The sequence below is a fragment of the Paroedura picta genome, chromosome 11 (assembly GCF_049243985.1).
Source record: "Paroedura picta isolate Pp20150507F chromosome 11, Ppicta_v3.0, whole genome shotgun sequence".
Lineage (NCBI taxonomy): Eukaryota > Metazoa > Chordata > Lepidosauria > Squamata > Gekkonidae > Paroedura > Paroedura picta.
This window is the reverse complement of record NC_135379.1, coordinates 41,518,479-41,533,555: the sequence shown is the minus strand read 5'-3', so window position 1 is coordinate 41,533,555 and position 15,077 is coordinate 41,518,479. Positions and strand designations below refer to the sequence as shown.

At 42.5% G+C, this 15,077-nt stretch overlaps 1 protein-coding gene across 3 annotated transcripts in view; it reads left to right on the top strand.

Moving 5' to 3' along the window:
• The window catches only part of KIF15 (kinesin family member 15), a 47,530-nt gene that overhangs the window by 26,775 nt on the left and 5,678 nt on the right, over positions 1-15,077 (top strand). For all 3 annotated transcript variants that reach the window (XM_077304257.1, XM_077304258.1, XM_077304259.1), the window contains 9 exons: positions 992-1,142; positions 3,044-3,129; positions 7,029-7,074; positions 7,370-7,456; positions 8,731-8,835; positions 9,859-9,981; positions 11,901-12,047; positions 13,219-13,320; positions 14,870-15,034. In XM_077304257.1, the coding sequence (XP_077160372.1) occupies positions 992-1,142; positions 3,044-3,129; positions 7,029-7,074; positions 7,370-7,456; positions 8,731-8,835; positions 9,859-9,981; positions 11,901-12,047; positions 13,219-13,320; positions 14,870-15,034 (1,012 nt within the window). The remainder of the gene's footprint in view (positions 1-991; positions 1,143-3,043; positions 3,130-7,028; positions 7,075-7,369; positions 7,457-8,730; positions 8,836-9,858; positions 9,982-11,900; positions 12,048-13,218; positions 13,321-14,869; positions 15,035-15,077) is intronic.

Below are 15,077 nucleotides of genomic sequence, written 5' to 3'. Positions count from 1 at the left end.
CTGTTTAAGATCAGTGTACTGGGATATGAGCATTAATGTATTATTAATTAAAAGATACATGTTTGCTGCAACAATATGTGGTGTTATCAATGAAACACGAATGGCAGAGAAGAATGCTAGAACAGTACCATGGTATTATGTCTAAGCCCTGGTATTGTAAATACCCAAGCGGTGATGTTTATATATATATATATTTTAAACTCTTTCCTGGTGAAGAACTCTAATATTTGAATAAAATCCCATCCTGCTAATATTGTTAAAGGCACTATTTAACCAAAATCAAGAATCCTGTTTCTGTCTAACATGACTTTAATAGCATCAATTGTGTTTAAATACTGTAAAGAGCAAGAAGCCATGGCTACTATCCAAAAAGATTTAGCAGCTAGATAAGAGGCTTTCGGATTGTGCTCCAGAGCTTGGAGCGACTTGGAATGTTAGGAACTTGTCAGTAACAGCTGAAAAGCTGCTTTGAAAGACAGGTTGCCTGCTGCTACTGAGCTTTCATTGCCCTGTGCGGCCACAAGAAAGTGTTGTCTGTATTCTGTGGTATGTCAGCTATGACGTTGATGGTGCTATCGGAAGCAGTGTTGTGCCTTTCTATGCCCATTAGTTCCCGTTAACTTAGAAATCCACAACTGCTTTGGATGGCGCTGTATGATGCCTAGCTCTTGTTTTGCTTTATTTATTATTTAAATTTATTACTTGCCTCCCCCCGAAGGCTCGAGGCAAGTTACATCTTTGATGTATGCAGTTGATTCACTCGTGCCACAGAAGCCTTTGCAACCGAAATGGTTTCTTCAACAAATTGATATGGAAAATGGAGAAGGACAGATTGACACATTACATGGCATTGTGGAAAGTCCTTTTTTAAAAAAAATTGAATGAGGTTTTTAAAGAATGGGGAGCTTGACTGCCCATGTAAGATAACTGAAAGTCCTGTACAAGAGCACATAGCCTGATGACTAACAATGTAAAAATTCCTTCACTGAAGACTGGAATATGAAAAAGTTCTTGAAGGAAAAACAAGCCTGCAAGATGACTATGACAATCTCCAGGAAATATTGAAGTTTGAGACTGACCAATTGACTCAACAGCTCTTTGAAAGCAAGCAGGAAAGTGAAGCGCAGAAAAGTGCATTTCAAGTAAGTGCGGGATAGTATACAGAATTAACCTTCAGTTCTCTGATCTGTATACTATAAACTTACAGATGGGATTTGTCACAGTGGTAGAAAAAGGGGTAGAGGAGTGGTCCTGTTCTGGTCCCTTCCATCCACTAGGACAGCGGTCCCCAACCTTTTTACGGTTGAGGACCGCCTCTGGGGGTGGGGAAGAGCCAGTGGCCCGGGCGCCATGCATGAGCATTTTCGCCACTATGGGGTGCTAATACGCATGTGCAGAATTGCCGTGCATGTGTGTTTTCGCCAGCAGGGGGGTGCTAATGCACATGCACAGCAGCTCCACACATGCACATTTGTGTCTGCCGGCATGCCGGCAGCTGCGCCTGCCTCTTCCCCCCCCCCCCCTCTCGAATCAAGAAGCTAGCTGGGCCGCAAGCGAAGCGCCCGCATTGGCGGCAGCTTCCCTCGCGGCCTGGTGAACTTCTTGCTGCGGGGGGGGGGAGGTAGGTGTGGCCGCCGGCAGCCTGTTACTGAGGCCTTGATGGCCCGGCACCGGGCCGCGGACCGGGGGTTGATGACCCCCACACTAGGAGAGAGAGCTAATGTGCACCAAGACTGTGTGTGCGTACTCTCTCACTCACTTTGTTGGTGGGTGGATGGGACAAAGGAAACCGCCTCTCTTGTCATTTACTGCAGTGGTCCCCAACCCCCGGGCCGTGGCCCGGCACTTCAGCAGCGGGCTGCTGCTTCCTCTCTCCATCCCCCACCCCCCACCACCCGCAGCTAGAAGCTCGCCAGGCCACGAGCAAATCGGCCGTCGAAGCCGCTGATTAGCTTGCGGCCCAGCAAGCTTCTTGCTGCGGTAGGTCCGCGTGTGCACGTTTGCGCAGGGCTGCCATGCATGCGTGGGCCCCCGGGTCGCCCTCTCCCCCCACCCCTTGGCAACGGGCCGCAACCTGAAAAAGGTTGCTGATTTACTGTGTGTGATATCACTCCCTTTCCATGTGAACACTGCTGCAGAGACTTAACTTATGTGTTGAAATTGAGGCATCTTTATAGTTTGGTGCAAAATAATTTGTACAGAAGCCAACAAATTCCAGGAAGAAAAGAATTTTTCTGTGCTGCTTGTCTGTTGCATCGCATAAATATAGAGAGTTCTGTCTGTATTAAGGAAGATCTACCACCATATTGGTGACCAGCTTGACACCCGGCTGACAGTCAGCCGTGGTGGGGTGAGGGTTGATTTTTTACCACCATGATTTATATATTGTATGTATTTTGATGGGATTTTATGGGGGGTATTGTACTTGGGGGTCAATTTTTGTAACCCACCACGAGCTGCATGTCGAGAGTGGTGGGAAATCAATCAATAAAATTTTTTGAAAATGCTTAGGAAGCAAGGAAAGGTAACTTAGATGGAACAGTCCCAGCACACACATAATGTTGCCTGTGCCCTCAAATATTTTGAACACAGACTTCAGCTGCAGGAAAAACTGGGTCAATTCATAAGGGAGCTGCCTCATTCCAAAAGGGCTGATTTGAAGCAATTACGGATGGAGCAAAATCCAGCACAGGATTCAGTAGCTTGCTTCTCTGTGTCCTAGGGACAGTCAGCTTCTTACTAAAACAAAAATTCTTGCCTATATCAGCTGTTGCTGGTAAAATGTGAGGAAAAGCTGTAGGATGAGACTAAGATAATCCCAAATATTTGTGGTTCCATTTGCTTTAACACCTGACTTTATTTAATAACGTTCTTGTGTCCCATCTTTCAGTACCAAAGGTGGCATGCAATACTTAAAGCAAACGGATGCTAAAAAAAAATTGCTAGTCACGTGCTTATGAGCCTTAAAGGGAGAACTAATTATTTATTTATTTATTTATTTATTTATTTATTTATTTATTTATTTATTTATTTATTTATTTAGAATATCTTAGCCCTGCTGGAAAATGAAAAGGAACATAATTTGAAATTGACAATGCAGTTACAAGAAGATAAAGAACTTAATTCCAAGTAAGTATTTGCTGACTTCATTTCCATTTGACCTTATTTCCATCGTTGGCTAACGTTTAAATTAGTAGTTTTCCATGCGTGACACTTTGTGAAGGAAATCCCTGAAATATGCTGTGGCATTAGACCACCTTCTGTGGGTGCTTCCCTGCAAATGGGCAAGGTGCGACTGCCCTGTACACATGCTTTCTCTGTTGTGGTCATCACCTTGTCAGTGTTCTGACTGAGGAGATCAGGAGAACTCCTATGCTTCTTTGATTCCAGAAACTATATGAAGTGGAGCTGTTCAGGAAGGTTCTTTTACAGAGGTAATAGGGCTATACTGGAATTGAATGGTTCCGGAAGGCACTTGGGAATGGAAAAGGGATTGTGGACCATCTGCTTGCCACATATATTATCCCGCGTTGTTTTGTACAGATGTGGTACTCTTTTTTTGCTTTGTCTGCACTGATACCATAACTAATACGCTACCTTTAATCAGATTTGTGTAATCCTAGTGCATTGCCTATTACATTGTCTCATCATATTGATTGTATGGGTGTAACACTTGAGCCTCCGTGAGAGAGGGGGGACTGCTATGAATTTGAAATTTCCCCTCATTTAATTATTCTGTATTTTAATGCCTCCCCCCCCCCCCTTTCTCCATCCTGACATATCAGGCTGGGCTGATGTGTGACCTATACTAAAGTAAAAATAGGGATGACCTGTTAAATTGCTTTGGCTGCAAACTGCGTCACTGAGACTTTGCATGTAAATGAGCATTTTGAACCTCTGCACAAAACCTGTTTTAGGTGAAAGGAAAGACTGGACTCAAACCCCTTTAAAATAGAGACTGTGGGTTGTACCACACATGACAATCGTCCATGTGTTAAGGCAAAAGTAAATGATGGGGAGCGATTGGGATGGGTGGGATTAATCAACCCAGGTATTAATCAAGAAGTCAGCTCTGCAAGGTGGGGCACTTGAAAGCTGAGTTCCAAAAGCAATTACACTGACAGAGGTAGCCAATGAATGCCCAAAGCACAAAGAACAGCACAGGATAAAGGTATTAATAGAAATGTGCCGGAATATAAAAATATAAATGCAGCAAGCAGCAAGGAGAAAATAGCTAAACTGAGAAGCTTTGGTTCTCTACTCCAGATGTCACCTGACCAGACTGAGTCACAGAGGGCAAACAGAGTTTCAAAGTCCAAGAGCAGGCGTTCTGGCCAGCAAGGCAGCAAGCTGGTCCAGAGTCAAGAAGTAACTCAAAGACCCCAACCAGAACAAGGTTGTAAGACAAGGAAAGGGTCCAAAGCAATATGACCCAAGAGATGCCAAACTGCCAGCCATGACCTGATTCTAGTTGGCCAGTTAGATGTGTTGCTAAGCATCCAACTTGGCAAAAAAGATGCGTTGCTAGGCATGGGACTTGGCCAATCAGGTGTGTTGCTAGACATGTTACCATGTCCTATATGGCTGTATATAGTCACAATTAAGCAAGCCACTTTCCTTGTGCCAATGAGGTAGAACGTGAGGGCAGACTTCTTTCCTAGATCTGGCCTTGAAGTTGGTCAGCTTTAGTGATCTCATCTGCATCCGTGACACACTCTCCCGCCCAAAAAACTGCAAGTCATTAAGCTCCCAGAGAGAAGCATCTATGATTTTAGTAAGCCTAAAGCCTGAAGCCAGAAAGCTAACTTTGAAAGGCCAAGAAGCTGCTGGAAAGCAAAGTTTCCGGATGTTCCCCTGAGGGCACATAGCAGCCGTGGAAGGGGCTATTTGCAAAATAGGAAAGAATTAACCCCACCATCCTCATGTGTCACACCCCGAGTCTAAATGTTTATCTTTTTTCTCAATATCACACCCACCCCTGTGACTGCTTTCAGAGGGGAAATAGCCCATTAAAGATCCTGCTGCAGATCCTACTGCATAGTACATGTTTTGACTTTGGTAAGGTCATGCGTGCACTGTAGCCGGTGGTTTATGAGGCAACCAAATGTGTTTCTACTTATTTGATATGGGAGAGTCTGGACCAGCCCGTTTCACCATGCTGTTGCCTGTAAAGCAAACAGAACCAAAGTTTGACTTGAACCAACATACTTTGCAGGTCCTGGTGGTTTTAGCTAGATTAATGCTGACAACAGCACTGGAGAGCAGAGCTTGATACTCTTGGGAGGAAGAGGGAGAGGGGACAAGGTTTACAGAAAAAGATAACCTAAACTTGCCGAGAGCAGAAATTGGTGTGATTTTTAGTACCCAAGATATCGATTCACATGAAATATTTCTTTTCTAGAAATATAAAGGAATATAATATAAATATAAGGACATGTAAAAGTTGTCCTGAAGATTGTTAAAGATATTTCATTAATGCATGGTGGGTTGTATCCAAAGATTCCATCCCTCTTATGAAGGAGCTTTCCTTCAGCAGAAGAAGTGTGTTCCACTGGAGGAATGATTCAAGTGGGTTGGTCTGAATCAGCAGAACAAATTTGGAGTCTAGTGGCACCTTTTAGATCAACAAAGTTTTATTCAAGGCATGAACTTTCGTGTGCACGCACACTTCCTCAGATACAATGTCATTCCATGTGCATGCACACGAAAGCTCATACCTTGAATAAAACTGTCTCACACATTTTGTTAGATTGCCCCTTATATGAGCAGTGTCGGGATGACAGCTTTGTTGCTTTGCTGGGAAACAAGCCTTCTGTAAGTAAATCTATGTATGACCTTGCAATTTCTGCTCTCTGACAAAGACCCAGAGGTAACCATTTTAGTTGCCGAGTTTTAACCTAGATGCTTTTATAATATGCTGCCTACCTTGTATTTTATCTTTCATAGTTTATTTAATCATTTTAAGATCTGTTTGGTTATGTAACCCCATGGCCTATTTTATTATTTTGTTGAAATTTTAAACCCTATTTTTACATGTCTTATATATATTTTATATAACTCAAAATTTGTTCCACTGGAAAAATGTCTCTTCCACCAGAGGAAAATGCCACCCATAGTATGGAACGGAACCTAAATCCAGCTGTGTATAAGCAAAAGCTTTTAAAAGATTGTGGGCTATCCATCAGTGAGAGAATTTCTAGTTGGCCAGTTAGAAGACTAATCCATTTTAAAGGTGCATATTATGAAGCCATCCCTATATCCAGTTTCTTGAGATACTGAAGACAGTATAAGGGACCTAATTTATTAATAAGCAAACTGTTGTTGGAAAGAAAAGCCAACTGTAATTTTTGTCCTCTATTCTAGTGACTCATCAGAACTAAAATAGCTTCAGAAATAAACAGCTCTGCCCTTAAGCTTGCAGCCCTACTGATTAAACAACTACAGCTTTGGTTGAGAGCTTCCCGTTCTGCAGCTCTATTAACAAGATAAATTGTTTTTATTATAAAACGGCTTCCCTTTGTGGAAGACGCTTGGTTGCTTCAAGGAGCAAGGATAACTAAGTGCCTCTACGATGGCTTGGGCTGCAAAAGCACGAGGTTGCTGCTTCTCTGGAAAATAAGAACAGCTATATTTTAATAGCAGTCATAAACCCTGCCATCCAGCAATCTTAATTCCTTATTTGAGCATTCATTTCTGTTTGTTAGGAGCCTCTTGTGGCGCAGAGTGGTAAGGCAGCAGACATGCAGTCTGAAAGCTCTGCCCGTGAGGCTGGGAGTTCAATCCCAGCAGCCGGCTCAAGGTTGACTCAGCCTTCCATCCTTCCGAGGTCGGTAAAATGAGTACCCAGCTTGCTGGGGGGTAAAACGGTAATGACTGGGGAAGGCACTGGCAAACCTCCCCGTATTGAGTCTGCCATGAAAATGCTAGAGGGTGTCAGACCTGACACGGTGGTTGCACAGGGGATACCTTTACCTTCTGTTTGTTATGAATGACATTTCCTAAGAAAAGCTGATTCCCTTCTCTTGTAGGGAGTTGCTGAAAGCTCCTGAGGCGGTGCCAAGATGTGACCAACAGGTACAATGGTGCTTATTCACAATTTGAATACTGAAAACCTGAATCACAAATAATGGCATATGGTGGCTGTCTGCAAATCTAGTTTGTTTCTTCCGCCATCTTAATGTTACGTAATGCAAAGTTCACGAGAACAAATGAAAGATTATATGGTTGGGCGCTTTGGCGTCTGAAGCGGCCATTCGCGCCCGAAGCAGTGCGGGGAAGGCAGGCGTGGGATCTGGCTGCTTCAGGCATGGACGGCCACTTCTGACGCCGAAGCACCCAACCCTAATTGCAAATACCTTTTATTTTTAAGGAAGTCAAGCTGCAGAGACTAGAGCAAGACTTGATTGCTGCTGAAGATGTTATTGCTTCCCTGCGCAAGACAAATGATGCTGAGAAGGTAGGCCCGTAATTTGTGCATACTCTTCCTCCTCCACCCTCCAGAGCTAGAGGTCGTTCTACCAAGAAAAGGTTTGTGCAGGTCCAACTGCAAAGGTTTCACATTTAAAATAAAATATAGAATTTTGCTTGCTATATTAAGTATAAGTACCGAGGGTCAAGCAAAACTATTTCATTTCTTGAAGTGTGCTTCCTATCAGCTTTATCTGCTCTAAAAAGAGAGAGAGAGAGAGGAAAGGGAACCAAACTTGGAAATAGTTCAGTATTTATTCAATTAAATTAAGAGTTTTAAAACTTCATCAAAATTGAATCTTCCTCAATTGAGGGGGGCGGGATTAGATCCTATTTTTTCCGAGTATGTTCTTAACCTTTCCATCGCTGGATCTCAGATTTCCCTTTTGTTTGGTTAAGGGAGTAGAGATGGGAGGAACATGGTCAAATCTTACTTGACAGGTTAGCTGTTTGGCATCTCATAGACTATAAAGACTAGCTTGTCACTACCTCTCCATATAGCCTTTTAGATTGCATTAATTAAGAAACAGAAATGGAACGGAAAGACATCAGAGATGAGCTAATCCAAACAGAGAATCTCAGTACGGTCTCAGAGAAACTTTCTTTCTAATGGTGACCAATAGAGTTAAATTTAGGGCTCCACTTAACTTTGGCTAACTTTTAAAACTTCTGAAGTGAGTAGCATCCATTTGCGGTGTGAGATGTGATAAACCCATGTAGCACATCTCAGTATAGGCCAGTGGGACATACCAGTAACAGAAATGTTATAGCTCTGGTGTAAGAACTATAGTTCAGTCACCTGGCTGTTAAAATAATTGGTGCTGGGATGACAATTTTATTCCCTATTTTAAAAACTTGCTTCACCATCAGATTGGAAAGTGCCTGATGCAGAATATTTTCTGTCAACATAATTCCACTTTTTGACATTGTTAATGTATGTAGTATTTATACTTTGTTTCTGACTCCTAGTCTTGTTTCTTATCAGATCTCTTATTCTTTCTGTGGCACTCCCTTTATGCTGTGTGATCTTCTCTGAGTCTCAATGAGGAAGGCAGACACGAAATGAAACAAACTCTGTTCTCACACCACGATTACTGTTTTGAAGCTGTGTGGTATTTTTAGCCAGTTTGCCTATCATGTGTCATCCGGATGCTGATCCAAGGAGATGGGAGCAAGTATCTGGAATGACTCCGTTACAGACATCTGGACGTGTGTACGCCATAACAAAATTAAAACTAATACTATGATTTTTCTGTTTCTTAGGAAGTCGTGACTGACCTGATGAGCCAGATCCAGAAGATGAGGATGTCTGTCAGTCAGAAGACAGAGTGCATAGAAGGGCTGACGAGAGAGCTGGAGGATCTGAATGTACGTTCCGTCCTTTCCCAAAGGGCCTAAAGAGCAGGGGGCACAGCAGCAACAACAGAAATTTTAACATTTCAGGAGCCATTGATACCAAAGGCTTTTGATCCCTTGAGTATTTTGGGGGAGCGAACTGTGTTTTGATGCACCTCTGTAGACTAGGAGGCTGTCTTACTGGCTCTGAATAGTCCATTTTAGAGTAGATACCTGTTCAGTGTTTCCTCTATTTTCCTCCCTACTGAGTGAAGAAGTTCACAACCAGATCAGAATCTAACTGCTGTCATCTGAAAATGGACAGTGGGCAGTGCAGGACTCTGCACGGCTCCAATTTCCTACTGAGCGGAGCTTCCTGTGTTAATACTGCATGGCCACTCACATGTACAGCTTAGAGCAGGCTTTCTCAACCAGGGTTTTGTGAAACCCTGGGGTTTCTGGGCAGCCCTGGAAGGGTTTCCTGAATGGGTGGGAGTTAATGTTTTATATTTTTAAAAATGTACTCAACATGGTGAAATGACCATGTATGGTCAGGTCGACTGCCCCCCCCCCAAAAAAAAGCCAACGATGTGCCTGGAAGGGGAGAGGCTGTGGGCAGGCATGCTTCCCTATCGTATTCTGGATAATTGCTCCACTTCTGGGGTTTCTCGAAGCCAGAAGAATGTTTCAGGGGTTTCTCAACGGTAAAAAAAGTTGAGAAAAGCTGGCTTAGAAGGGAACAAAGAGTAAAAAAAAACCTTGGATAATTGCTTCCTCATGAATAGATAAACTTATGGGTAGTCGCCTGCATTTTAGAACATATTTGCTGTCTGTTCCTCTTGCATCATAGCTAGTGACATGATGAGTTTCTTTTCCAAACGGTTGTGCTTATTCTTCCTGACTATGGTGAACGTAGTTTCTTCTAATTAGTTTGGCTTGATGATGTGGTACGTGTTTGAAGGACTACATTCAGCAGATTATTTACCAGTTTACAATGTCTCAGGTCTAATACATGAGTTTTTCTATTCTCCTAATTTTACGTTCTTATTTCCTTAGAATAAGTATAGCTCTGCTTTAGCTATGAGAGAAGAAAGCAAAGCAATTATAGAACTCCAGGAAAGACAGATTGAAGAGTTGAGAGAGACTGCAGAGAGGGTGCAGATTGCTGACAAGATTGAGGTAAGATCGGTGTCCTTTCACTCCATGCGTACCTTGAATGGTTGATTGAAAAAAAAATTGCATCAGATGTCTCGTACAAGAATCATGTAGCTCATCTGGAAATCACGTAGCTGGTGTTCTTTCTGATGTATCAGTGCTTCACCTCCACTGTCTTAAAAATCAGATTTCAAATCCTTGTGGTTTTAGTGAAGGTACTTAGTTGGGGACAGTGGCAGCACTAATGAAAAGACCACTAGGCTCTCTTTGTGCCTTCTGAAATTCCCCTGGCTTCTTAGCTCCTGCTCATCATCACGTGCATAGAATATTCTTATTCTTACTTTGTGAGAGAGATCCTTATTCCAATTTTCCAGAAAAAGGTGATTTGGGATTAGCTTCTGCAACATTCCTGATGTTATCTACTGAAAAGTATGTCCCATATTATTCAGTAGGACTTGCTCTAAGCCAGGTGTCCTTAGGATTGTAGCCTTGGTCTATCCAGAGGAAGCACAGCTGGACTGGATCCTGAAGCAAAATGCACACTATGCTCAACTCCCACCTCTCTCTTTGTCTCTCTCTCTGTCTCTCTCTCTCTCGCATTGCAGAACAAATTTGGGTCTTACCAAACAAAAAGAGTACTTAGTAGGGTTGGGCGCTTCGGCGTCTGAAGCAGCCATTTGAGCCTGAAGCTGCCAGCATCACGGCGCTGGCTGCTTCAGGCGCGAACAGCCACTTCAGATGGCAAAGCGCCCAGAACTTAGGGCTGGCAGTAGTGAGGTCTGACTGCTGTCATCGCTATGAGTTCTGCAAAGCCTAGCTCTAGACTAGTGGTCCCAACAGATAGCTCCTGACCTACCAGTAGGTCTCTGGCTCCTGCAGAGTAATTCATGCATCTCCTAGGACAGGGGTAGTCAACCTGTGGTCCTTCAGATGTCCATGGACTACAATTCCCATGATCCCTTGCCAGCGTTTGTTGGCAGGGGCTCATGGTAATTGTAGTCCATGGACATCTGGAGGACCACAGGTTGACTACCCCTTTCCTAGGAGACCCCCAAAAGATTTTTTTTCCATTATTGAGAAGTAGCTCTTGTTGGAGAAAAGGCTGGTGAGTGTTAGATTAACTATGTGAATTTTATGAGGAAAACGGCTTCCAGAGATTTCAGAAACAGTGACTGACTACCAGGTCAATTCTATTCAGGGCTGTTTAGCTGTATTCTTACTTGTCTCCTGGGAAATTATTATTTAAAGTAGTGTTTGCAGATTTATTCCAATGACAAGGATACTTGATTTCCTTTCCACCTTAAAAAATAGTCCGCATTTATTGGAGCCACAAAGCGGTGACTTCTGTTGCTGTAACACCAAGACATGGTAGTGCTTTTCAACTCTGGACCAAGGGAGATAAATGTTCCCTTGCTAGTCTTTGGTTACCTTGTACCCGTTCCATGGTACTGCTCTAGCAGTAATTAGGCAAGTGAGCACCTCTTTGTGCACGGTCTGGATGATCGACTGTATAGAATTAGGACTTCCGTGAACTGTTAAACTATTCCATATTGTGTCAACAAAGGCAGCTGAAGTATATAAACATGTGACATTCTGAACTGAAATAGGCTTGTTTTTGTTCTTTCAAGACCAGTTCGTTTTCTTGTGCAAGAGTTTTACTTCCATTGACTTAAAGGGTATAGCTCTGCATAGGAGGGCACTGTTGTGGATGCAGAATTCTCTTGACATGACTAAATGTTGTCCCCACTTAGTTAGTAATAGATAGTTTAGATAATGTCCATTGTGTACAAAATGCTATAGCAAAATTAACCTTTGTGACTCTCTAGGCCCTGTAACTGTGCATTTTGAAGGGTAACAAGAAACATGGGAGGACAGTGTGGGCTATTTCCAGCTACTGGGTTATTTATTTCTTTGCTGCTGTTTGGCCTTCTGTTTATGTATAGAGAGAGCTTCTTTGTGAAGATTTGAACCACACATCTGAGCAGCTGAGCAAGTTGACAGAAGCTTCCAAGAAACATGCAGCACTTCTTCAGTGTGCCCAAGAAGATCTGAACAGAAAAGAAGCAATAATCCAAGAACTTCAGGAACAGGTAAGTTGTTGGTGGTGTTTTGTTGTTGTTTTTGTTTTAAAGACGAGGAACATACATTGTTGATTGGCATGCATCCCTTACTAAATAGTATTCGCTACATGGGAAATCCTAAGCAGAGTTGCTACTCTGAGAAGTCTCTTACAGTCGCCTTCCCTTCCTCTCCCCACAACAGACACCTGTGAAGTAGATGAGGCTGAGACAGCTCTGACAAGACTGCTCTGTGAAAACAGCACTATCAGGGCTATGACTAGCTCAAGGTCATCCAGCTGGCTGCATGTGGAGAAGCAGAGAATCAAACCCAGCTCGCCATATGCTCTTAACTACTACGCCAAGCTGGCACTCTATCTTTCTGATATCCAGCACTGCTAATTCCAGCTGTTGATACTTACATGTAATGATAGCTGTTGACAAATATTTAGAATAAGCAAAACTGGTGTTTGGGAATCTGCCGTCTGTGTGTGAGTGCGTCTGTGTCTGTGCGCGCGTTTTAAAATGAGAGACCAAAGTATTTAGTTTCATGGAAACCTTACTTTGACCTTACTTTGTTTGAACAGTCCACAAACCATTAAGTCACAGTAATGTATAGTGTGAGAATGCTTCCTCTGACCTTCAATACGTACAGGAACCAGTCTTCCGACTTAAGGGAAAATGAGATGTTTGTTGATTTATCTCAGATCAGTATGAAAACCTTGTTTCCCCAGTCAATAATCACTCGCTGTTTTAGTTAACAACTTTTAAAAAACAGTAATCTAACTAAACATGAGGCTATAACCTCACACATCACACTGACACACCTAAAAGCTATTGTAAGTGGCAGTACATGGCAATTCTAGTCTTACCTGAATTAAATCTAATAAATCCAAGTTCCAGGTCTTTTTAACAAAGGCATGTGAGTAAAACTGTATCTCAACAGAATCCAGATCTGAGAGTTCACACATCACACAGTGTTGGGAGCACGTTTAGAGCGTGTGGAGAAACATATTCTGCTGAACTGGATGTTTCATCATGCTCCTCTGGGTATACTAGTGATACCTTTTGCAAACGGAAAGTTTAGCATAACAATACGAGGCACTGGCTTCACTAAACGAGCTGTGACTATTTAACCAGTCAAATATCTCAAAAGATGCAACTTCAGAATACTAGTTATTCAAACTTTTTTTTTTTTTGGTAGCTATCAAAGACGTCAGAAGAGTTAGCAAGCTGGAAGAGTGAATATGAATTTAAAGTACACCCAACAGAATGTTTCATGAACTCTGTTGTAGCCAAGTCACAGGTATGCTATTGGCTTTTATTGATATTTATATACATGTGTGCATATTTAGCTAAATATTATTTGTTTGTTTGTTTATTTATTATATTTATATACCACCCTCCCCGGGGACTCAGGGAGAGATACTGGCATAACAAGAGAAAGCATTAGTGCTAGCGATCCTCCTGTATCTCGAATACGACCTTGCTGTGGGACAACTGCCCTGGTCACTCTACTTGAACTTATGCCAGTGTACTCACAAGGCAAATGTGTCCCTTGTTGCTCTGCACCTCTCAGCTCCTTTTGATACTTCCAACCATAGAATCCTTCTGGGTCACGTGGTAAGGATGTTATTGGGAACAGACTTAACGACAGCTCTATTTGTTTCTGTCGGGCAGTAATGAAGAAACTGCTAGGGGAAGAAATCGGCTAATTTTTAGGGTACCACAGGGCTCTGTGTTGCCTGCCATGATTTTAGCACCTCTACATGGAAACCATTCTAGAGATCTGAATGGAGGCATCCTCAGCAGGTAGATGATGCCCAGTTCTCCCCACACCTTTCCCAATCTAATTATTGGAAAATGGTGGGTTCAGTGAAAGGCTTGCTGTGGGTGAATAAACAGAAAGGTAAGGTAGGTGGTGGTTAGAAACAGGGTCTCTTCTGTGGTGGCACCCTCCCCTTAAGACTTGCCCAGCACCTACTTTACTTTCTTGCAAATCTTTTTTACCTGGGGTTTTATCTTAGCATCTTTTCCATGGTCTCCTCTGTTTACGGACAGTCTTTATGCTGCTTATGTCTTTTTTTCATAAACCGCCTCAAGCCAGAACTCTGAAGAGGTAGCAAAGCTGTACTCTAAATAAAGTGGATCTGGGAATATTTCATTTGTTCTAAACGGGGCTCTATTTCTGCGGAAAGATCAGGTTCTGCAGTTTCTGGATGTTCTTAGGTTCACCGAAGCCTCTGCACGGGCGAGTAGCAGAGACAGCCACAAATCTTTTCTGCCGGCTTAGACTGCTTCGATTCCCAGAGAAATGGGGCCTGACCCCACAAGTTACTCATGCCTCAGTAACATCCAGCTTGGACTAATGTTACATGCTATATGTGTGGCTGCCCCTGAAGATGGTCCATAGGTTTCTATTGGCACAAAATACAGAAGCCAGAATGTTAGACGTTGGCAAAGACACCTTAGAAGCCTGAGACACCCTGTTTATCGACTACACTGGTCACCAATTTATTTTCACACTCCATTCCAGTTGCCGGTAGTATTGGAATTACTTTATGTACCTGCTAGAATTAGTGTCACAGATACATTTTCAATGGTTGTTGATCTATCTTCTCTTGGTAAGTCACCTTTCCTAGGAGAGTAGAATATATTAAGTACATATGTAAAATTTAAAGAAAATCAATAATTGAAGCTAAAACCATACTCTAAGACTAGCTCAAGCTGTGGAACCGAAATTTTTAAAGTTTTGTCTTGCTTTATGTGAGATCTGCATTTCTTTAATTATAAACAAGTTGCAGTGTTCAGAAGCAGTATCCATCTCAACAGGATTGTTCTTGTTTATTTGCTAGAGCCCGAAAACTCCACCAAACTTTGACACAGATCTGGCAAAACATTTAGAGACACAAGAGCAGGAGATAGCAGACCGAAGACTCTCTGCAGTTACCTTGGAACATCTTGTATCTGAATTAAATGAAGAAAGGGATGTTAAAAATAATGAAATCTTGAGGCTGAAGGTATATACTCTGTGCTAATAATAATAATAATAATAATAATTTG